Here is a 23,880-nt window from a genome sequence, read left to right as displayed (position 1 = left end):
AACCGCAAAACTGTTCGCACCTGAAAAATGCTGCAGGCCAGCCATTGAGAAACGAGGACCAGCGGCAATTTCTAGATGCTGAGGCCTGAAAACACGTTGCGCTGGTTTGAGCCGTGATTGCACCATCGTGACGGCGCCCTTCCCGAGATGTCGACGTACCATGGTCACTGACAGGGCTGAGGAGTGAACGCGCAAGGACTTCCCACGATGGGCACGGGCTGCGAATTGAATGTTGGCTTGTTGTTCAGGGGGGGCTCCAACTTTTAGGTAATGGCTGAGGCACTGTATGGCTGGAGGCCGATGCATGATCTTCAGGAACGGGCAATGCGTTATATGTTTGTACCCTGGCATAGAAGCGAGGCTCCTTGAATCGAATCAATTTTTAGTCAAGAGCCGCATCATCTGAGATGAGGCTCTCCTGCGTCGGTCTCGGCCGACGATTTTGGTGGTGTGCACAGTGGCACTTGGTGATCTCGTGTTAGACAGGAACGTGGCATGAAGACGAGTTAACGAATCAACAGTGACCTCTTGCGTAAGTAAGAGAGCTCGAGTGTGTGTGGGACTTCGAACTGTGGCGATTTACAGTACCAAAATTGATGCCAAGGTGGTGATACTGCTCCACTTTCAACTACACGAGCTGACGAGGGCATCTAGAATCAATCCCTAAAGACTTCCGTGAGCGTTCCATTCTGGAGGCGGGGAGTCTTCTTTTGGCGCTTCCTCGGGGCAGGGAGTAGCCGCGGCTAACAAGCGGGCGCCGGAAGCTTTGTTATGCGTCTATGCATCAGATTTCGGGAGTTGTTGATGAAGAATAGGGTTCAGGAAGATGGGATACGATCCCCTGAACTCTGTTTACACGGCAATTGCATTGCTGTGATGCCGTTCCGTTTCATGCCCGAGCTTGACACGATATGATTAGGAATCTCGATCACGAGTATTTCGATATCGACACAGTGGGTGACGCAAGTTGCCTCAACATAATGAAGTCAATGTATATGCCGCTGATGTATCAAAATAGGTCCGTATAATCTGTGTATCAGACCGAACAATATAGTTCAACCACGTGTATCGACCAAGCCCAGTCAGTCACTGATGCTGATACAGTCATTCATTACGCATCGTTTCTCACCGGGTAACAGTGACATCCAACAAGGTAAATCCCACCCTGCAATGGTGAGAAAGACTCATTTTCAAGAACCCTGATGATGGATCAAAAATTGCTTCACGATGCCGCAATAGGCGGTTTGATTGGGGGTGTGTGATCTGAATCTCCCCTAAGGTCCCAAGCCAATTAGGCGTCATGGTGGACAAGATCCAAGGAAATCCGTTTCTGATGCTTGACCCATCCCCGAAAAAAAGCTTGGTCTCTTTTCCAGATCGAAGCTTTGAATCAAGAAACGACAGCCCAAGTTGGCTTAGTTTTGGAGTCAGGGAGCAGATGGTCAGTTCTCTCAGAGATTTTCCCAGGATCTTGGGGTGTTGATGACACCGTTAAACTTGGAACTTTGTTGGAAGCTGAACGGAAGGAATTTGCTTTGATGGGAACAATCCACATTAGGATACGTACCTGTCGCGTATAAGTTTTTAATTGGTCAAGTTCCAGCCGCGGTCACCTCTTGGCTTCTCTCACCTTAACATACGGTCAGCGACGTCCACTTGACTGTAAGAAAAAATTCTTCATCTTGTGGAGACATTTCCCCACTGTGTCTTTGATGTTTTTTTGCAGTAGGAATAGCCCTTCAAGGGATGGCCCACACTGTGCGCATTGGAACTTCATGATATAATAATTGTAGCGTCCAATACGTAAATCTTTGATCAGTGACACCCGCATACCGTTTTTTACTTAATGGATCGGACTTATTGTGGAACCAGCTCAAAAGAACTCCAAAATGTTCTCTTTTTCTCTCTTCTAGGCCTGGCTTTGTTCAGTGGGACCGGGACCGGAGATGGAATGGAAAGCATCACACCTTGCTTTACCTGTAACTGACGAGACTGACAACATCGAGGTTAGTGACTTTCATGGCTAAATGATGATGTCCACATGATTCATAATGCAAAAGTGAATGCAATTCTTTACCCCAATCCAGCTCCAATTTCATAGCCCACCGTGCAGAGAGAGCATCTCCGAGTAGTTCAGCCACATAACTAGAGTTTGATCAGATAAGTCCATCATGTACTATTGCTACTGTACCGATTCCATCTACCGGTAGTTACGAAGCTTGAACTCTGAGTCGACTGAGGCTTGATCCCGTGCTGATCTCACTGAACTCTTAGGCATAATGAGTTGAGTAGGCGTAGGCAATGCATCCTCGTATGTTAATTTGCCCATAGCCGCTCGTTTCCGTTGGCCGACATTCGGAGTTGGCCCTCCCAGGCCTCTCAGCCTATAATTGCCCTTTCTGGGCAATACAACTCACAGGGATTGGATGATGTGTTTCGTTTAGTTCTCTTCTCTTCTCTTCCCTCTCTGCTAGCAGTGTCACCCACAGGGGTTCTCACTTGTAAACAGCACCTGATGTTCCTCTCGACAGGGCATTCGAGCGCATACACCGCTTATGATCAAGGCTTCAGAGGGAGTCATGTTTACTGAAGTTTGCATCCACTTGAAATATCCCGAAGAAGAAACCAACACATTACCTACTAGTCTTGGAGTAGGAAAAAACATCCGTTCCTGTTCCCGCCGGGTTCTATGACTCTATGGCGTGCAATCTCCCCGAAGGCTCTCCGTAGAAGTTTTTTTTAGTGGAATCTAGCGCTGGAACTGGAAATTTACAGCGCTACGGGCCACTAACCGCCCTTTGGCAATCCTTCCATCAGCGCTGTTGCTTAGCCGCACGTGGCCGTGGTACTGCCTACCTATGCTTACCATTCCCGAGGTTGGGTAAATTTCCAGATTTCCGAGGATACCTAGACCTCAACACCGAGGAAAGCACATCATCACGAAAGAAGCATCAACAAATTCCACCGTGTTAATTGATTTGCGGCAATTGCATAGTCTGGCATTGATAATCAACAAATTGCTTGTCTGGGAATTAGCATCTGACGAGACGTATGCAGCCCAAGACTGGCTGGTGATGTGCTCTGCCGCGTCATGTGCCGCTACATCGAATCATATTTTGCTGGGCTGATGCTGTTTCTGATGTTGCGGCTCGTCTTTTCGATCCTTTCCGTCAGTTGTTCCCGAGGAAAACTAACATTGGCACTGCCTAGGCTAGGGGAGCAAGAAAACATCGGATCTTGGGTGAAGGGTGTCAAAATTAATCCAGCAAAGAATATACTAAATCCCTCCTAGGTTGCCTGATGTAATTTTGTCATCTGGGATCAAGGTAGGGTTAGTGAGATCAAATCATCAAAGGGTCCCCCCTTGATCAACCCTGTGCGCCCTCTAGGCCCTGTGGCTTACCGGGCCGGTCTTCGGCCTGCTACGCCGATTCTCACTGAGAGTGAGAACTCATGAGGCTAGTGTGCGTCTAGAAAGAAACAGACTCACTCGGAGACATGGCCCGTCTGATCTTCAGTGCACAGTCTAGACAGTAAAGAGCTGCGGGTGCTTTGCCGAGACAGATCAGGAGGACATGCATGGACAGAAGAAAACAATGGCTGGCTAGACTAGGTTGCTGCATGAAGTTACACTTCGTTCAACTAACACAGTTCACGACACAGCACGGCATAATTCCATTCCAGGACTCATATGAAGAGATTTCCTATATGTAGCAGATTGCTCTTTTCAACTTTCCAGCGGCCACAACCGGTCAGCGTCGGTACGCGTCTTTGCAAAAGGACTCCGTTGTCGTTTACTTGGTCTATTCCACCCATGGGGGAATAAACCTGGTCCTACGATCCACGATCGAACTTCGCAAGATCCAACATGCTCCTCGATGACCCACAATGTACTACGTTGCGCGACACTGTGCTGTATGTCCCTGATGGGCATCAGATCAGAAACGTTGGAGCATGCCAAGGGAGCATTAGCCTGGTGCGTACCGTTCGTGGAACATTCTCTTGGCCAACCGTAACACCGCATTGCGCCCATACGGACTGTGCCAGGGGCTAACGTAGACTGTGCTGATGCTGATGCTGATTTTGAATCCACCTTGTTGTTCGCACGCCCTTCGGCGGTCTCCAGGCCCTCAGACCTACCCATAACCCACACGCCCAAAGGGGTTACAGGGCTTCCAGGGCGCGAGCAGAACTGGCAGAGTCAGGCGGGAGCCGCCTGTCAGTGCATATCCACCAAGGCGCCACTTAACAAGCTCGCCATAGCAGGGCATCTTTGGGCTATGACACATCGTTTCCCCCAGGGACTGAGCACGAGTCGAAGGCTCTGAGTTCAGATATTTAGTCTTGGTGATGCCCTCGATCTTTCCACTCGAAAGGACTCTCCATATCTTCCCCAGAATCATCTTGGTCTATCTTCAATTTCCCCAGACTCACATCTACATCTACTATCTATCCCGGGTTGACAACACTTGACTAAAGTTAGTCCCCAGATATATCGACTTACAAAAAAGTTCACTTACACACGAACGAAACAACACAACGACCAACGACAGCCACAGCAATTGGTTATCTGGAAAGACACTCGATACCAATTGATATCTCAGTCACTCGCTCGCTCTTCACAGAAGTTACGAGAAGAAACGAAAAACAAATCTACCACTTACTCGCGGCATCCGCAGCTAGCAGCCGGCACTCAAAAATCCTTGCACACCACCTCGGAACAGGTTTGAGTGGCAGCATCGTCATTACCGACTTCGCATTGACGCAGCTTGCAACATTTGCAAAGTCAGAAGACCAGTTGCCCCTGGCTATCTCCCGCGGCATACACCCACATCACAGCACTATTTCCGGTATTACATCACACTGAAGAGTTTTTGCGAAAACTCGACTCGTTCACGCGGAGTGCTTTTTTAGCCGCCAACCCCCACCATCCAAAGCCCGTAAAGTCAACCACAAAAGAGGGCGTCTTACAAAAGGATCGCTCACTACCGCCGCCATGCCCCACCGCGTGGCTAACTTCATCCGCACCTCCTCTGGCAACATTGCTCAGATCAAGAAGGTTGCTCGATCACGCACAAACAGCCCCTACACATCAGACGGCGAGGATCGACCCCAAATCCACGCTGTCAAGATGACCGAACTCGCAGATGCCGTCAAGAAGCATCACCGAATTTCTCTGCCCTTTGGCAAGTCCCACAAGGAACAGCCCTCAGATGTTTCCATTGACTGGAGCATCGAGAGCCCGCCTGTGGTTTTCCACGGCAACACCGAGGAGAGCACTGGCGCTCTCATCACTGGCCAGATGTTCCTCGATGTCAAGGAGGAGGTTGTCGAGGTTGGAAGCTTTGCAGCTTCTCTCAAGCTTCACATCTACCAGAAGAGGCCCTACCAGAGCCACTGCACAGATTGCCAGAACCAGTACACTGAGCTCAAGAGCTGGCAATTCCTGGCTCTGCCTACCACACTTCGCAAGGGTCGTCACCCTTTCCCTTTCTCTATTCTCCTGGATGGCCACCTCCCCGCTACCATGGATACTCCCCTCGTCGCTATCTCATATGAGTTCAAGGCTGATGCCTATGTCACCAAGAGCGTGCACTCTTCCAGTGGCTCCGTCACACCTGTGCGATTCGAGCGAACTGTCCCTGTTAAGCGATCTCTTCCCGAGAACGAAATTCCTCACCACTCTGTCCGCGTCTTCCCTCCTACCAACATCAAAGCCAGCGCCCACTACAACAACATCATCCATCCCACCGGATCCAACACTGTCAGCCTCCGACTTGACGGTCTCATGAGCCGCAATGACAAGGCGAAGACCATTGACTTCTGGCGACTAAAGAAGGTCACATGGAGACTCGAGGAGACCATCAAGACCGTGGCCCCTGCTTGTGACCGACATGCTCCTGCAGCTGAAGACACCGAAAAGAAGAGTCTCCCCCGCAACGAGGTCCGCGTCCTCGGCGAGAAGCACCTCCACGATGGCTGGAAGTCTGACTTCAGCGGCACCGATGGCAAGGTTGAGCTTGAATTCGATTACTTTGCCAATCAGTACAAGTCTCACACCAAGGAGCTCAAGTATGCCTGTGACACCAAGTCTGCTGAGGGCGTCGAAGTGACACATTCACTCCTCATTGAGCTTGTTGTATCTCGAGAATACGCTCCCGAGGGTAAGCCTCAACTGGCTACCCAAACTGGCACCGGCCGCATCTTGCGAATGCACTATGGTGTTGTCATGACTGCTCATGCTGGCATGGGTGTCAGCTGGGATAACGAGGCTCCCCCGGTCTACCAAGACGTGCCTCCTAGCCCCCCTGCCTACCCTGCTGTCGAGTCCCCAGTTGAGTACGAGAGCCTGGAGCACCTCGATGCCCACCGACTCAGCAGTCTTTCCAACTCATCAGATGATGGCAGCCAATAGAGTTGCCATCGATGAGCTTTAACATTTGTCTTTTATTGCTTAATACTTGCATTTTCCTTTGTTACCAACTGCATGAGACACGCGGCGATCCGATTTGCGAAAAGAAGATACCCCAGAAGCGTTGATAGGAAGGCTCAGTAACTTCCACCTCTACATTATAAAGAAAGGGAATACAGAACACATGGGAAATGACTTTTGAAACGGAGTTTTGGAGTACAAAAAGTTACAGTGGATTGAATATCAGGGACGGAAGAGCCCCATGTGTTGTATAGCTATCAAAGCTTCTGTATCTAGTTATGAGAAGAAAGGCCGCCCAAAGAAGCAGGCTTGAAAACATTGAATAATTATAAACCATTTCAACTCTCGAAGCTTGACGATATTCTCATGTGAATTATTGGTTACTTGGCAACGAGCCAGTTTCTGTTTGCTCATTGACTCGCATAGAGTAGTCAACCGCATTCTTGGTCTAGAACAAGATAAGTGGTGTGAGTCAGATGCAGCCAAGCATGAGGCGTCCGGGGTTAGATAACCGAGGCACTCTTTTACAACCCAAAACAGAAGCAATCTTGAAGTCTGATAAGCAAAAACCTGGGGTTTGCGGGCGGACAACAACCCGCACTCAGCCATGATAGGCCGGGTAAGAGGCCAGTGTCACAAGCAAAAGTGGTGCATACATTACACAGAATAGTTTGGTATGTGAATTTGAGCCTGAAAGGCGGGGTGAATTCTCGCGTCGACCAAGAATCATGCAGCGTTGATCATCAAAAGTGGTGGTCAGTCTGTGATGCATGAAGGATCACACGACGTGCAGAGACAACAGGATTCTGCATACAAAAATTGTGTCATTGGCGTGCGGACTTGGACTCCCGGTATAACTTGCCAGAAGAGGGCGCAGTGGCTTGTTCAAAGTATTGCCCGGATGCAGCATCCGTTATGGCTTTGGTCCGGCCTTGTTTCCGGTCTTGTGTGTCACATCTCATGTGAGGTGATGGCGTACATATTTAGCGGGATGGTGAAAGCTCAAGAACAGAAATTACAAGCTTGGTTAGATTAGCTACCCAAGCTGTCCGCGAAGAATATGCTTGTTCGATGGGGCTTGTCTTGGCTGGTTTGGGAGTTGGAGATTGCTTGCAGAGATATTTGCTGGTGTCGTGATCGGATGAGCTTGAAGAACACAAAGAGGTATGTTTCGTTCTTAGCTTTCAGTGTAAAGCACTGGAAGAAGTATTCTCTCCTATACCGCATACGACAAGACGCCATTCAATATGAATATTTCTCTTTAAGTGACTGGCTGTGTATTTCGTCTCAAAACGCTGGCATTACAATTGTTCTTACTAGACCACCTTGGCTTGGGCAACATATACCCTTTTGCATATTTAGACATATACCAGACGGTGAATTTGCATTCAAAGCGATGCTAACCAGTCAAGAACTGTGTAAGAGAGTTCTTTGGTGTCTATTTATCCGTTACTCACATGGTTACATGATGAATTCGAAAGGAGAGCTTAGTTGCTACAATTCTGTGTAGAATTCTATGTTGTATAGTGATGAGAGGTTTAATATACGGTTTGAGGACGAGTTAATATGTAGAAAGGGAGTTTGGGTCGTAAATATAGAACATTGAGTTCCAACCTGGGAACTGTCTGGGGGTGGAAATTGAGATACCTCACATACCCCCCAAGGCATCACCGAGCATCCATCTACGGCCAGTATCTCCCCTCTTCAATGGTAATGTATGTGACCGGGTTGTAAGCTTCTATATTACCAGCCTCTGGATGGTTGTTTCCGTCATGGTATAGCCTGTGATTAGAATAGTTAACCACGTCTGTGTAGAATTGGGGATAGCTTTGACGAGCCGAAGGATAACTCTTCGAACATTCCAGCAGGTTATCATAAAAATATGATGAAACAAGATGCTGTAAGCTGCACCAGATGAGGGTCGTCTTGTGAGCCTTCAAATACTTGTAACAACACCGGGATACATGATGCGATGAAGATAATGCAAAGGAAGAGTTCGTCAATCATGTCCACAAAAGATTTTCAAGGCTTACCAAAGCCAATAGTAAGCAGCCATCGAGGAATTTTCTCAACAGTCCAGGCAACGATACAATTGCTGCTCGAGTGAGACATTGAGTAAGTAGTCTCAATCATACAAGAAAGACACAAAATGCCAACTAAGAGATGTCGAATAGTCTATCTCCTACATAGCCATAGCTCTTAGGCCCCCTCATGTCAGTGAACTACTACTATACCATCATTGATTTGAGTGTTTCTAAAGAAGGGTACGGCAACGCTATGATAAGACAACTATATTGGTTCCGATTTCTGGTGACCCCGGGGGCTTTACAACAATGGACTCCCGAGAACTAACGGATGGCACTGTACTTCTTATTACAACTTCAATCTGCAGTTCTGAGTAAGCCTAAAGTTCAATAACATGAGAAACGGGAAATGGACTACAGAACAAGACAGATATTGAGGGAAGAATAATGCTGTGTCAAGTGGATGACATGGAGCACAGCTACAGAGATACAGTTTTAAAAGACTTCCTATTATCGGCCAGAACAAATTAATTTACACCGAAGAGAGGAACCAGAAGGAATTTAAGGCTTATAATTTGAGTACCGATCGTCAAGGTTGCGGCTCACTCAGTCAACAATAACCAGCGCCAATATTTCCAAGTAAGTCACTATGTGATACAAGAGGCAGGGCAACCGGAAACAGAGATATGCCGAGATCAATTCAATGCCTAAAACACTGTACTACTATGGGCTGGCATGAGTTGATTGCAAGCTATTGATAGAACATCGGTCCAGCATCGGTCGCATCAAAAAAGCTGTTTGAGGCTCGTTTGAGAATCGAGGACTCGTCAGTCGACCCATAATATCGAACATTTTTAGAAGGTGATCTCCTGATAATGCCCTCAAGGTAACATACCTAGGGGAGGAAAGAAAACTCGAGATCTTGATCCTAAATGACAAAAAGACTTAGGTACCTTGACATAAATTTAGAATATTTTTACTAAATTTAGGATATATTTTACTGAGTTTATTTTGACACCCTAAATGAAGGTCCTGTGTTTTCTTGTTCCCCGAGGCATACTTGAATAGTCTCTTGCTACGAATAAGCCAGTTGTTGCATGGGTTGCTATAGCTGATCTTATGCATCATATGATGGCGGTCAAGAAAGTGTGACTGATGCTGATTGGGTAATTGCATGGTTGATCAAGGTCGAGTCTCACAACATCAAATGTGATAGTTAACTAGGAGATGCTTGGCCTTCATTGTATTGCTCAAGATGTTCTGAGTGATGAACTTATTGGGGGCACTTGTAGACGGAGTTGCCAAGCAACTGAAGGATCTAACAATAGCTTACCCCGGATTTTGAAGCTGTTGTTATAGATGGAGCTGTACTCCGTAGCTGTGCTGTAGCTGGAGTGTGGAGACTCCGGGTGTCCGGAACCGGCATCTATCATCAGGCACAGAAAAGAATGGCTCCTTCATCTGTCATCAATGGCAAGGCATCATATCATGATGATACTGCAAATGCCCACTTCTTCACCCAAATCACACAATTATCCCCCTGGTTAAACATGCCGGCTATCAATTACTCCTGATACTCGTCTAGAGAGTCACACGACTCGATGGCTTTTCTAGCTTCCTCGACTAAACTTGCCCGATTCCTAACCGCGGCCCACCAAGCAAGGCCAAGATACAGAAGAAGCTTCAGAATCTTCCCTCCCGTCAACTCCCGTGGACGACAAACAACCCCGGGAGAGCGCCAACGCTAACGCGTGAAACTGGCGATTCAATGCGACTGTTCCAGGGAATCAATCATATCAATATCAACAGAATCTCACACCGTAACACGGAACTTGGCCGAAATGATGCCTCAGGCTCTGCCCGGCCCCCGTATCCACTTCCCTTGAGCCGAGAGTGACCCATGATAGCTCCGAGCTATGAGTAACAGTTTAGCACATTCTACCCCGGATTTCGGCTTCTGCGTGTTACTCATAAACTCTTGCATTCCTCCCCTTCCTATATCTATCTTCTGCCTCTCGTTCTCTTTACCTATCGAATAAATTGCATCTCACCTATTATACCTACTACACCTACCTAATAACAAACATAACGGAATGGCCCCATTTCTGAATACGCCCATGGACACAAGAAATACCTACACCGACAGACGATAACCTCTTCGTGAAAATGGCTACTTGCAGTCTCAAGTCGCTGCGGCGACCATCACTCACCCTCATGTCTGGAGCGAGGAAGAAGTCTTTTCGTTTCAATGGCCTTATCTCAAAAGCTGCCAATCGTGGTTTAGCTACCGTCACCGCTCAAACAACACAGCCGGCTATGATGATGGAAGACCACAACACTAGACTGATCAACATGGGCTACAACTACAACTACATCGAACATGTCGAAAATCTCGAACAGTACCGCCATGGAGGCTTCCATCCCGTATCCCTCGGTGAAACCATCAACAACCGCTACCTGGTCCTCAACAAGCTTGGCCACGGTGGATACTCAACTGTATGGCTCTCATGGGACATCTTGAAACAAAAGTATGCCGCATTGAAAATTGTACTAGCAGATTTCGGTGAAGACTCAACAGAAGTCGATGTCCTTCAGCGTCTTGAAGCCAAAGCTGGGAAGAAACATCCTGGAAGGTCTCTCATTAGACATGTCACCGATAACTTTCACTTCGATGGTCCCAATGGAAGACACACCTGTCTGGTTAACGATCCAGCGATGATGTCGCTACGTCTGGCAAAGGACGCCTCTTTCACAAGACTCTTTCAACCACGGACTGCCCGAGCTATCGCCGCTCAGGTTGTGCAGTCTATCGCGTACCTCCATGAGGGCGGTGTAGTACACGGCGACCTCCACCTCGACAACATCTTACTCCAGCTTCCGGACCGAATCAAGCGATTATCGCCTGATCAACTTCACGAGCGACATAGTCATCCAACGACAGTCCCTGTGACAAGACTTGACGGCCTGCCTCTTGACGAAAATGCACCCCGAAACGCTGTGCTGCCAATCTGGCTTGGTCAAAAGAGCGAGGATGTAGCTCTGGCAGATGCAAAGATCTTACTGGGCGATTTCGGCGAATCCTATTTACCAAGTCAAGAAAAACGCCAATATTCCAACGCTCCGATTCGCTACCGGGCACCCGAAACTCAATTCCCCGATGTGTGTCAACCTCTCTCGTTTAGCTCCGATATTTGGAGCCTTGGCTGTCTCCTCTGGAACGTCGTCGGACAACGCCCGCTATTCGACGCCTGGACCCTCTCAGAGGATGACATTCTTCAGGACCAAATTGATCTTCTTGGTGAAATCCCAGAAGAGTGGTCTGCCTACGGCGCTAAGCGATCAGAGTACTGGGTCGAGGACGTCGAAGAAGAGGCGTCGACCCAAGCCACTACGCGGGGCGGTTTCACATGGAATGACCGCTTTGAGCGCTGTGTGCAACAAGGACGAAAGGAGAGCGGCATGAAGCCCATGTTGAAGGATGAGAAGGAGGCTTTTACTGATATGATGAAGAAGATCATTACTTTCCGCCCCGAAGATAGGATAACAGCTAAAGACCTGCTGGAGTCACGATGGATGAAACAGTGGGCGTTGCCGGAGCTGAAGAAGCTTGCGGCTTCATGATTGATGCTAAAAATGCGATTGGCAGTCTGAATTAGCGAGTTTGGGAAAGGCGTTTGTTTATATCGATCATAAATCAGATTTACTTAATACCAATTGATGCATAATTATACTCACCATAACCTTGGAAACTGGGCGATTGCCATGAACTCTCAATCTTGTAAGTGACCAGTGAATAATGTTCTTGTGGCCACCGGATATTTCACACATGTTATGCCCATTTATACATAATTTGTACCGCCAAACCGATGGTAAAACAAATAATGTCCCTGCAAAGCATCAAGACCAAATAAGCTGTCACCGCAAATGGGAGGTTACAAGCAAGCCTGTATCTATTTGGTTGAGAGCATGGTCCTGATTCTACAAGTTCGATCATGCTTTGGTTTCTAGGACCACCATAGTGCATAAGTCTGGGCCAGCAGACTAGAGTAAATTGCAACGATTAGAACCTCTCAAGAAAGGGATACACGATATCTAGAACAGCTTGGAGTAAAACTATGCGGGATCTCTGTTTTCAGACTCAAGATTGTAGACTCAAGCACAGACTTGTACTCAGAGTGACGTTGATCAGCAACATGCACGAAGATTTTCGGTTATAAATACTAAGCCTATACTGGTCTCCATGTGCCATTTCTACGCAATGAATTATTACCCTTTATAAGAAGTAACATAATATATTGTACCTTCCTTGCCTTTGAACTGTTAGTTCTCTATCTCATTCTACCAAGATGGCAACTAATAACCTATGATTTAATCTACGTGGTAGGAAAACTCCTTAATCCAGGATAAATGTAAATATAGATGATAATATTAGAAAGGTTCATTCAGTGACATTGATTATCGGATCTCATAGCCGAAGAGAACCGACAAGTTGTGGGTTTATCTTTCATACGCCGAGGGCAAAAGTACCATGATACTAGACCTACTTTTAGAACATTTTACCCAAATTATTGCCATCGATCTTCCGGTCTATTTAAACCAGCTCAGTCCCACGACATACCATCGTCGTCGTACCTAAACAACCTCAGAATCGCTGACGCAACCTGCTCTCCATCATGGTCCAGATCCGCCGTCTCAGCCGCCCGATCCGCATGCTCTAGATCCTTGATCCCACCACTATCAATTCTCATCTGAATTTGTCTCTTGACCATGTCTTCATCAAACGCCAGATGCGCCTGTGTTGTGAATAGTCGGTTGGGGATATACAACCCCTGAACGGATGTGTGGTTACTCGTACCCCAGACATGAACGTCGGTGTCGGGCTCGAGAAGGCCGTTTGATGACTCAACGGTGGGGGCTTCGAGGACTTGGTCTTGGTGCATTTGATGGAGATAGACTTTGTCATCGTGTGTACGGAAGAGGCGTTTTCCTACGGGTGTCAAGGTGATTGCATTGTGTCCAAGTTCCCAGTCGTTTGTAGGTGAAGGGCCAACTTTGCCTCCCAAAAGACGGGAAAGAACCTGGTGGCCAAAGCAAACGCCAGTGAAATGAAAGTCCGGTCGCTTTATCCATAGTTCTAGGAACAGTGAGTTGACATTCCAAGAGAAAAATAACGGGCTACTCACGCTTCAAAAGATCGAGCAAGTCATGAATCCACTGGTTGTCGCCATGCGCGTCATACATACTGCCCGTGATGAGCAGTCCATCGTAGCCCTCAAACTCCTCCACTCTGGGCATACGGCCGCCCTCTTCTGTCACCACAAAGACCTGCTCTGTCTCAACGCCCAGCGGAGGATGATGCTTTCTTCCAGCCTCTGAAAAATGGTGATGCAGAATCTCACCAAACGAACCGCGCTCGGTCTGAGTGTGAGGATGAGGAGTATCAGTCTCGAGAACAAAGACCTTGACGACTTTTGCGTCGATTGTGGGCTTGTAATGTTGACCCATGCTGCTTGCTGTTGTATAGAGCTTTTGTAGCGGCGATGGTGTAAGTGTGCGTATGTGAGCCTGTATGCGAGGTGTCGGAGGCGCAGTGAAGCGTGGGAGATGCTTTGCGGCGTTGAATGTATTTAAACGGCAGGACAACGACCGAATTCCAGTTTCGAACATTTTCAGAATATGACCACATGTAATTGCAACAGGATTTTCCTTGAACTCTAATATTCTATAGACTTGATCTTTTTCTCGTCTTGACGTCAGCTAAGACTCTTGACAACGGCGAACTGGGCGAGCCAAGCCAGTGATGACGGCAGCGGGTCATGAATAGTGGGCTTGAGGCGGCTTTTCGATGTTGATACTCTGCCTGCATCTGCAGTAGGGATGCACATCTTTCCTATTGCATGTAACCTGCTGTCAGAGGTATTTGTACCTGTAAATCAGGGGATTGGTAGGGGTCTCTGTTCCAATGGGAGTGAGATGGAGTTACCAATTGAGGTTCTGACATGAGGGGCACCCACACTCAAGCTCGGCTTAGAACAAGCATACCAAATAACCATGATACTCTATTCAACAATGCTAAATTCAATAAACATTTACAATTTGCTCTCTTCCTCCGATCCCCAGTAGAATGTACTAATTTCGACTCCAACATACTCATCGTTATACTTTCTCGTCTCTTCTCCCTCCCTTGCTGCTCCCGCGCACACAAGCAATGGCATAAAGTGCTCACCTCCATTAGGCGGGTGCATCATATCAGCATAGGGGAATTTCCTCCAACCCTTGAGAGCCTTCCACCGCTCATCTGTATCCTTCTTGAGCGCCGCCTCAGTCAATGTGTTGTTCCATTCATCAGACAAGGTTCGGAATTGCGCTTGCTGTTCAGGCCCTGAGCTACCCAGCATCATCATGGCGCGAATGTTATGGAAGCTTGCAAATCCTGAGCCAACGACGGCGATATTATTGGCTCGCAGTTTTCGCAGTGCTGCGCCCATGCGGAGATGTTCCTCAGGATCTTCTGACTCAAGAACCGAGACCTGGACTATGGGGATGTCGGCCTTGGGATTGACGAGCAGGAGCGGAATAAAGACTCCGTGATCCCATCCTCGCTCGTCATCCAATTCAGGTGTAAGACCTTCTCCGCGCAGAGCATCGGCGATCTCGTTTGCGATCTCTGGGTGTCCAGGTGCTGGGTACTTGAGAGAGTATGATTCACGAGGGAACCCATAGTAGTCGTAGAGTAACTTATGAGATGCGCCTGATGAGATGGTGGGCTTTGCAGTTGACCAGTGGGCGGTGACAAGGATGATGGCTCGGGGTTGATCTGGGGTGCCAAGCTTGAGGATCTTGGGGACGCGGTTCTTTAGGGAGTAGACAATGCTTTCATGTCTAGGGTCGCCAAGAACAGGCATCGGGCCTAATCGTGTCAGCTATATCGATAATTGAGGCAGATCATGTAGTGTTGACTTACCACCGCCATGGGATAGCGCAATTACAGGGGCAACCTTTGACATGGTGGACGAATATGAATGTCTCTGAGATGTAAAGGAAATCGACTTGAATAAAGATGAGGAGAAAGTTCTTTTTGCAATAAGAGGCCAATTCCACATGGACTGCTATTTGTTGACTGCTATACTGTGCTTTATCTTGTATATGATTCTACTGTACCTAGCTCATTCATCATGGCGGGGTCCTCGCTATTTATCCTCTTGTCCCCATGATAATGGGGCTATCATGGCTTGTGGAGCATTTTCCGTTTTCCGCTTGCTACTTCCGAAAACCTCTGCCGAAATCGACGAGATTCACGATCTCAGCCAATGGAATCGCTCTTGGTCATTACCCGCGCGCGATGCTCCACTCTGTTCCCGCGCGTCACTGTTTGTAATCCCCGCTTCCCGAAGGCTCGGCTCCCACTGTATTTCTGTTGGTGATGGCCTCATTTGCAGATTGCCACTCATATTATAAATCTACAACAACATTCATATTAAAGGCGAGGAGGAAGGGTTTATTATGATTCTATGCTGTATTTAACTCTTGTAATGTTGCATTATGAAGATTTTAGTAAAGCTTAGGTAAGGTAACAGAAACAAGAATGACGTCTTTCCGTAATTTCTTACTCGACTCCTGATCTAGATACGCTTGAGTCTTTGTCACTGTCTTGAAACATAGCACTAAGTTTCGAGGGGGCCATTCTAATAGCGGATTTTTATAGATAAACACATATAATTCATCCAACTCTTCTTCACGTACTTGAGTACTCGTACGCTATCGAAAGGTACGCCTAAACAAACACAGATACATCACCCCTGCCATGTCCAACAGCCTTGATTCTCGATCCAATCTCAAGAGGGCTACCCTCTGTCACCATAAAGTGACCAGAGTCCTTGGCTGACTCTTCATCTGCCCCAAGAATCTTGTAAATGTTGCTACTCACAAGATCAATAGCCTCCTTCTCATTCAATCGTCCACCTCCATTCTTGAATGCAGTGCCAGCTGCAAATCCTAAGTCACGAAGCTCCCAGTCTTCTTGCAGTCCAATCGCAGCAATCACCCCTGCGTCAACCAAGGCATCAATGGTTGTGCCATTTGTGAGTGGTGCACCGGTCAAGGCGCGACGCGAGTCCCAGCTTTCGCCCTTTGCCTGCAGTGGAGACAGGATGACTCCAACGCCAGCCTCTCCAAGCTCCTTGGCCACCAGGTGAGCCTCAGCACCACCAATAATGGCCAGTTTGAGACCCGCGACTCTCTTGCTTGAGTCTGCTGCTGTGAGGACACCCTCGATCTCAGACTTGATTCGAAGAGCTGTTGCAATGCCATCTGCACTGTTGATGGTGAGGGCAAGAACTTGCTCGCCACTGATCACCTTCTTTAGGTAGGCCGCTTCTGAGAACGGATTGCTCGCGGGTTCCGGTGTTGTAGCAGCAGTGAGTAACTTGTTCCTCAATCCACCAAAAGCGGCTGAGTAGCTGGTTGAACCTCTGACATTCAGGTCCAGAGTGTAGTGAACTGCCAGGTCGGGAGCAAAAATTGCACCTTCTTCGAGGGTCGTCAATGCCGAAGTCAAGAATCCGACACTGGTACCGAAATGGGTTGCGCCACCTACAAAAACAGGAGCTGAGACGGCTCTGGTAACTCCATATCGAGAGGCAACATGCAACTTCTTGGAGTCAAGAGCAAGGCCATCGATAGCCCGAGAGAAGATCAATGGGTTGGGTCCGTTGTTAGTTGCGTCCTCAGCATCAATCTCGCTAAGACCCAGAGTACCACCCACAGCTGTGAAAGATCGGGTCAAATAACCATTCTTGAGTGCAATGGTCTTTGCGCCAGTTGCAGCCACAGCTTGGAACTCCTGGTCGCAAGTGCCAATGCAAGAAATCTTGCCGTTGCGAACAACCACATTGACCGGCTTGTCTTGAGATTCGTAAGTCTTCTCATCTTCAAGGAACACCTTCTTGACGCCAGTGAAGAGTAGAGTATCGAGCCTGCTTGGCTCCTCAACAATCTCGGCAGGCTTCTCCACGAATGCAGCTGCTTCTTGTGATTTCATCAGCTCAATAGGGTCCTCGAACTGAGCTGTGCCGTCAATCCAGACTTGCACAGGAGTTGCGCCAACGCTAAGAGGGTCACTATCCCAGACAGCAACGTCGGCATCAAAACCAGGCTTGACTTTTCCTAGACGCTTGCCCAAACCGAGCAGTTCAGCGGGAGCAGATGTCACACTGGCCAGTGCGACGTGGTAAGGAAGCCCGTAGTGATAAGCCTTGGCTGCTTCAAAAAGGACATGCTGGGCGTTGATCACAGGGTTGTCGCTAACATACACTACCGTGAGGTTATTCTCATGAAGGATCTTTCCAGCATACTCTGAGCCAATGTATGCTTCGGTCTTGTAAAACATGTTATCGGCGAAAAGAGCAGATGCAGGAGGACGTCCGCCCCAAGTTCGCTTGAGGATCTAATAGAAATTAGTATAAGAAGCCTTTCAATATAACACGATCTCACCTCTGGAACCAGATATGTCTGGTGAGCATGATGGAAGGCTCGGACAGGGAACTTGAACTCGTTGGTGTGATCCACCATGGCCTCCAAGTCGGGGATCGTGTAACAATGTGTGTTGATATGGACCTGGCCACGAAGCGCAGCAGTGAGAGCCTCCCAAGCAATCTCGCCAGGAAGGTACTCATCCAAAGACTCAACACCTTGGGACTCAGCCTTGGCGCACCAGTCATCCTGCTTCTGGATCAAATCTCTTGCTTGCTCAAAGGCGTGGCGGAACTCGTAGCTTTCACCCATACGGCTGAATGGCCTATTTCCAACCCGGCCATGGACACGCTTCGCGTTTTCACCGCATGCCATCTTCATGTACCGCCAGTTACGGTCTGGGTCGGCAAGCAAGTCCACGGCACTGATTTCCCTGCGGCCGTCAGGTTTGCCAACTGCGTGCTTGATGACATAGGCCTCTCCGCCAATATTGTTGCCGGAACCAGGAAGGATCAGTGAAGTTGTAACACCGCCTGACTTGATGACCTCGATTTGAGGATCAAGCGGGAGCAATGAGTCGATGGCTCGAGCCCAAGGTGTGATGTTATCCGACATCTCATTGCCATCCGAGTTTCCCTCCAGAGAGGGCAATGGATAGACGCCAGCGTGGCTGTGAGTGTCAACAATACCGCTGGTCAGGCGGCGGCCATGAGCCTCGTATATAATTGTGTCATCGGGTAGCGAAGCAGTCTTGATGTCCTTCTCAACGCGTTGAATGAGACCCTTTTCGAGAAAGACATCGCCCTGCACCCACTCCCAGCCCTTGCCAGCATACGCATCCTCTTGGCTGGTTCCCTCGGTGGGCTCTCCAGTCCAGATAGTAGCGTTCTTGATCAAAGTGGGCTTGCCGCCGTCGATATAACGAGCATTCTTATCTCGGCCGAGACCAGGCGGGTCTTGCGGCTTGACACGGAACTTCTTACACGTCTCGAGGTCCTCATTGAGTTTCTGGATAGACAAAGTTGTCTTGTTGAGCGGCGCGAGTTGTCGCCATTGAGCAAAGACAATGAAGGTCAAACAGGCTAGAGCAAAGAGTCTGATACCGCGTGAGCGACGCAACAACCGTCTGTTCCGCTGTTGACCAGGATGAAGGCCAACCGGCGCTGGAAGCGAAACGGAGCTGTAAGGCGGAAGTTGGGCCTTTTCATCCATTGTTGCTTCTTGGTGTGAAGCTTCACAATGTCAATGGATAAGGCTATACAAGATTTGAGAGGTAAAAGAGGAGATGGGAGCTTTGGAATGAAGATCCCGTCTCGTCACTCAGTGATAAGAGGTGCTTCGCAAGCCTCGGCTGGGATCTCACAGTGATTGGTCTCCACTATGGCGAGCTATCTACGGTGGGTAACACAGCTACAGGGGACCCCAAGCTCAGCTCAGCCCTCAAATAAAACTCATACACAACAGTCAGACTGAATGATACCTAGGTAGGTCTTAAAGTCATGGTGTCGTGAGCTTGCTAGATACGACGCTATCTTGCGAAATCACTAATTAGAAGTTAACGGCAAATTGAATTGATATCTTGCTTCTTTGGATTTGGTGCCTGAGCTCTATAATATCTGGCTTGACGATGTTTCATTAATGGCGAAGTGCTCATCTTATTGTCACCTTACACTTTGAGACAATTGTGCTCTGGAACTTTTGTTTATCGTCTTCCTCCCGAACAACGATGGGTTTCGAAGCCGTAATCAATAAAATTGATTCATAATCACTTAGAGACTTCGTTTGATCTTCCTACTCAAACGACATATGCAAAAAAAGTCTGGGTAGGACATCGCGACAAGTTGAACGCTCTGAAAGGTAACACTATGACATTCGGCACTTAGGGCCTTTCTCATAAAACATATCATAAAGAGCCTAATTTTTATAAAGAGATATCAATTTAACCTTGCCCAAGCCTTGCGCCCTAATCATTAATTGAAACTCCCAGCCCTTAATCTGAGAGAATGCCCTGTTACATTACATCGATCACTCATGACTTCTTCTTAAGCAGATGAGCCATTGGTCTGCTTGGCTGCCACTTCGGACACTGATCCAACCGTAGAATTCTCCAACTCATATAACGGTGGCATGGGATCCGGGCTCCGACCCATGAGCCTCTTTGTGTACCATCCCATTCGCTTGGAGTAGTGTTGAACATGGTCACGATTCCGGACGCTAAACACGATATCCAGTTCTTCCAACGACAGTGCCTTCGTCTCTGGAAGCAGGAAATACGTAAACACGAATCCGAGCATGTTCCACGTCGCATACCAGTAAAAGGCGCCTGATGGTTTGAATGCCTTTTCCATCATGGGCCACGTAAAGCTGAGCAAAAAGTTGAATGCCCAGGTAATTGATGTTGCTGAGGCCATACCAAGAGCCCGAATATGTAGGGGGAATGCCTCTGCGCTATATGTAAAGGGAACCGGACCGAGACCAGGTGAGTAAACGGCCATGAAGATGTAAATACTGGTGGCGATGAGAGGAAGACGAAGGCCGTTGTCTTCAATCCCGAAGCATGAGCCGGTCCAGTACAGGCAAGCACTCATCATGGGGAACGTAACTAACAGGAGGTTACGGCGACCAAAGGTATCAATAGTCCAAATTGCAGGCAGCGCAAAGATCCAGTTGATGGCACCGCCACCGAATGAGGCCAGGAGGGCTTGAGATCGAGTGTACCCTGCATCTGTAAAGATCTTTGTGCTGTAATATGCGATCACATTGACTGTAGACTTGTTAGTTACATAGTATTGAAGGTATGTTTTCGGGGGCATACCGCCACAGAACTGCTGCATGAGCATACAGAACCACGAAGATTGCGCAGCTCTCCAGTTCCTTCGTACTGCAAAGAGCTCCTTCAAAGTTTTCCGGCCTTCTTTGGACTTTTGCTCAGCCTCCAAGAACTTCCAAGCGAGATAGAGATCCCGAGCAGCTTGGAGGTCAGCCCGACGAAGCTTCCTAAACGAAAGGTATGCCTTCTGAAAATCTCCCCTATCCATATACCAACGCGGACTCTCGGGGAGAAGGAAGACCAAAAGGCCAACAATCAATGGTGGAAGAGACGTTGAGCCAATCATCCATCTCCAAGGCGCGTACTGGTTCGGCCAATTGAGATTCTGGAAAGCTAAAGAGGAAGCAAAGCCGAGCATGATGCCGAAGGCCGTCCACATCTGCCACATCATGGTCAAGGCGCCTCGGATTGCCTTTGGTGCGCATTCAGCTGCATATACGGGAGTGGTGCTTGACTTGGCGCCGACTGCGAGTCCGAGGGTGAAGCGTGCAATGAGGAGACATATCCAACTGTTGGCAGCAGCTTGCCATATTCCTGTGACGAAAGCCAAAAGACAGGAAAAGGCGATGGTTCCTCGACGGCCAAAATATCTATTCAAGGGGGCGTTGAGCCAGCATCCGATGAGGGCAGCAGAGGCATATGGTGCGCCGTTTGTCAGACCTTGCAGCGCTCTGTCTTTGATGTTGTACTCTTCGAAGTAGAAGTGCTGGATTATCAGTCTGTTTGCCTCTTGATACTGAGGGAGGACTTACCTGTGCACCATTGATGACTGTCTGGTCCATGCCCTGCACAATAGCGCAGCCCGCACACAATGCGCAGAGGAAGTAAAGCATCTTTGGCTGAGACTTCCAGCGATGTTCATCCTCGTCCCTCAGAAGCTGCTTGTCCTCTTCTGTCAACTCCTCTATCGCGTCGTATCCTTTGGGCGTGTTGATGACTTTGGCTATGTGTGCGCCTTTGGAAAACCACGGCCTGTAGCTGTCCAATCCCTTATCCTGGGCGAAGTTCTCTGCATCGGCGACCAGTTCCTCATGCGTCATGTTGGCCAGTGGATTTTGTAGCACTGCAGTTGTTGATCTCGTCTTGGCTTCAGGAGGTCTGGCATCTTGTGGTGTCGGGTCGGAGCGAAGCTCACCTTGAATTTCTTCAATCGTTTCCATTTTGGCTGCGTAGTAATGATCCAGTGATATGAGATGACAGATTTTGCAAGCCCATTGGAAGCAGAACCTCGAAAAGCACTGAGCAAACTTCCTCAAACCCCTTTCGAGGATAAGACTTCTTCTTAAAAGAACAGTTCACGTGGCATCTCGGGGGCTCTTCCTGGATACTTTGAGGGGAAAGCATGATATGCAGCGTGGTGGTTGGATCGATGACAACTTTGCCTTCTCCTCAAAGCCATTGACGTGCCAAGGTCTGAGGTATAAGAGGACAAGAAACTCGCATTTTGGTCTTGCCATTCTCTCTGACGATCTCGGCTATCAGAAGCATCGGGTCGGCTCATCAGCTTGGTACCGTCTCTGTCGGCTTCGTTGGCTCACGAACGTTGACCCCCCCTCAATCTGCAAGTGGTTATGATGATGTAGAGTTTCCACGTTGTTTATTTAACGTTCACCTTGAACGAGGTTGTGATAACAGCCTAAGTTACTCATGAAAAGGCCCTGTTGAGAGCCATTTGAAGACCGCCTATTCATATGTGACAAGGAATTTTTGGAACTGCAGCTCACCGTCTTATACCGCAGTTTTTATTGTCAATCTTTTTTTTCGTGACGGAGTTCTTTCTGGATACGCATCCATAACTACCTTGTTTCGAGTCCTCGTGGCTGTTCTAAAATCGCATCATTGAGTCTAAAGCTCGTTTATGCTGTGACCCGCCCGCGTATCTATATTAAACTGGATGCTTGTTTTGTGATCGTGGTCTCGCCTCGTGGCTGACGTGTCCGGGGTATGGCTCGTCAATCAACGCACAGTCTCACTTCAAGACGCTCAAGCTTCAAGAAGAATGTGTCTACCCTGACCTTGGAAGTACGAACCACAGCCAAGCCAAAACATTGGCCATGTGTTTGTGGCGTCGAAAAGGTTATTGAGGTTGTCCGAAAACAAGGCTTTGTTTCCACGCTTGGGGTGTACATCGAGTCTCGACAAAGATTCGACCCTTGAGATCAGGGGATGAGACTACATCGATAGTCCTGCCATTAGCTCTACCCTTGTTCTCGCCCTTCAAGTTCATTATACCAATGAATTAGAATTTGAAATACTCCGAGCTTACGTCTGTGATTGCTTGTTATCTACCGATCAGGTACAGTGTAGGATCGAGACCGTTGAATGGAGGATCCACTCTCAGATGCTAAGCGCCATGATCCATGGTTCAGGGAAGGCTGTGTCACTGTTGCTAGGTGATCGTCACACCTGTTGGAGTTCATCCACGGGTGTCTCGGGGGGGAGAGTAGACAGTTGAGTAAGAGCTCTCAATGTCATGATAGTTCTCAATTGAGCAACTGAGAATACAAGCGAGAGACTAAAAGCAATGGATTGAATGTTGAAGAAATGCAAGCAATTAATCAACCTCCACTGATGGTCTCCCAGTCACTGAAACAAAGCGGGCCGCCAGAAATTGTGAGACCTGGTGTAAGACAGAGCTGTCCGAATTGGGCTGCGTTGCCATGCCAACAGGGCGACGTAATTTGTTTGGATTACCATGCTAAGCTCCTCCCCCACCATTGGATCCTCATCTCTCTCATACCCGCAACCAAACCCGATCCAAAGCTCCGCTCGCTCCGTACTTTACTTTATTCTACTATACTTTACCTGTCCTATTGTACTACAACATCCTAACGAAAAAGGAGACATTCCGAAGAATCATTCATTGTCTCGCATTGCGATACCATTTGCGCGTTGTTTGTCTCTGCTCTCTTTGTCTTGTCCCACCGCCATTCGACGACGATCTAAACCTACACCGACCACAAGCTCGTACACAATCAACGCCTCGTTGATATCAGAGTTTGAACCACCAACAGGAGGCGCAAATCAACATCAACACCAACACTGCTTTCACCATCTTTAGTACGCGATTCGGATCGTCTCAGCGGCAGCAGCCGTCGAGATACAAAGTATCCTTCGCTGTT

At 48.2% G+C, this 23,880-nt stretch overlaps 6 protein-coding genes across 6 annotated transcripts; 2 read left to right on the top strand and 4 right to left on the bottom strand.

Moving 5' to 3' along the window:
• Positions 1–4,996: 4,996 nt before the first annotated feature.
• FMAN_07960 (uncharacterized protein) lies at positions 4,997–6,415 on the top strand (the record flags this gene model as incomplete). The annotated part of the gene is made up of 1 exon (XM_041821375.1): positions 4,997–6,415. The coding sequence occupies one exon, from the start codon at positions 4,997–4,999 to the stop codon at positions 6,413–6,415; it is 1,419 nt and encodes a 472-aa protein (XP_041687162.1).
• Positions 6,416–10,623: 4,208 nt separating this feature from the next.
• Positions 10,624–12,078, top strand: FMAN_07959 (uncharacterized protein; the record flags this gene model as incomplete). Its single annotated transcript, XM_041821374.1, has 1 exon — positions 10,624–12,078. The coding sequence occupies one exon, from the start codon at positions 10,624–10,626 to the stop codon at positions 12,076–12,078; it is 1,455 nt and encodes a 484-aa protein (XP_041687161.1).
• A 980-nt stretch (positions 12,079–13,058) lies between these two features.
• Positions 13,059–13,962, bottom strand: FMAN_07958 (uncharacterized protein; the record flags this gene model as incomplete). Its single annotated transcript, XM_041821373.1, has 2 exons — positions 13,059–13,591; positions 13,641–13,962. 2 exons carry the CDS (start codon positions 13,960–13,962, stop codon positions 13,059–13,061), a joined length of 855 nt encoding a protein of 284 aa, XP_041687160.1.
• A 584-nt stretch (positions 13,963–14,546) lies between these two features.
• Positions 14,547–15,464, bottom strand: FMAN_07957 (uncharacterized protein; the record flags this gene model as incomplete). Its single annotated transcript, XM_041821372.1, has 2 exons — positions 14,547–15,367; positions 15,422–15,464. The coding sequence occupies 2 exons, from the start codon at positions 15,462–15,464 to the stop codon at positions 14,547–14,549; spliced, it is 864 nt and encodes a 287-aa protein (XP_041687159.1).
• A 767-nt stretch (positions 15,465–16,231) lies between these two features.
• On the bottom strand, positions 16,232–19,140 carry FMAN_07956 (uncharacterized protein; the record flags this gene model as incomplete). The annotated part of the gene is made up of 2 exons (XM_041821371.1): positions 16,232–17,902; positions 17,950–19,140. The coding sequence occupies 2 exons, from the start codon at positions 19,138–19,140 to the stop codon at positions 16,232–16,234; spliced, it is 2,862 nt and encodes a 953-aa protein (XP_041687158.1).
• Positions 19,141–19,970: 830 nt separating this feature from the next.
• On the bottom strand, positions 19,971–21,918 carry FMAN_07955 (uncharacterized protein; the record flags this gene model as incomplete). Its single annotated transcript, XM_041821370.1, has 3 exons — positions 19,971–20,692; positions 20,744–21,464; positions 21,511–21,918. The coding sequence occupies 3 exons, from the start codon at positions 21,916–21,918 to the stop codon at positions 19,971–19,973; spliced, it is 1,851 nt and encodes a 616-aa protein (XP_041687157.1).
• Between the last annotated feature and the right edge of the window lie 1,962 nt (positions 21,919–23,880).

This window comes from Fusarium mangiferae, assembly GCF_900044065.1.
Source record: "Fusarium mangiferae strain MRC7560 genome assembly, contig: FMAN_scaffold012, whole genome shotgun sequence".
NCBI classification, from domain to species: Eukaryota; Fungi; Ascomycota; class Sordariomycetes; order Hypocreales; family Nectriaceae; genus Fusarium; species Fusarium mangiferae.
Note: the sequence above shows the minus strand (reverse complement) of the source record. Positions and strands in the feature narration are given on the sequence as shown.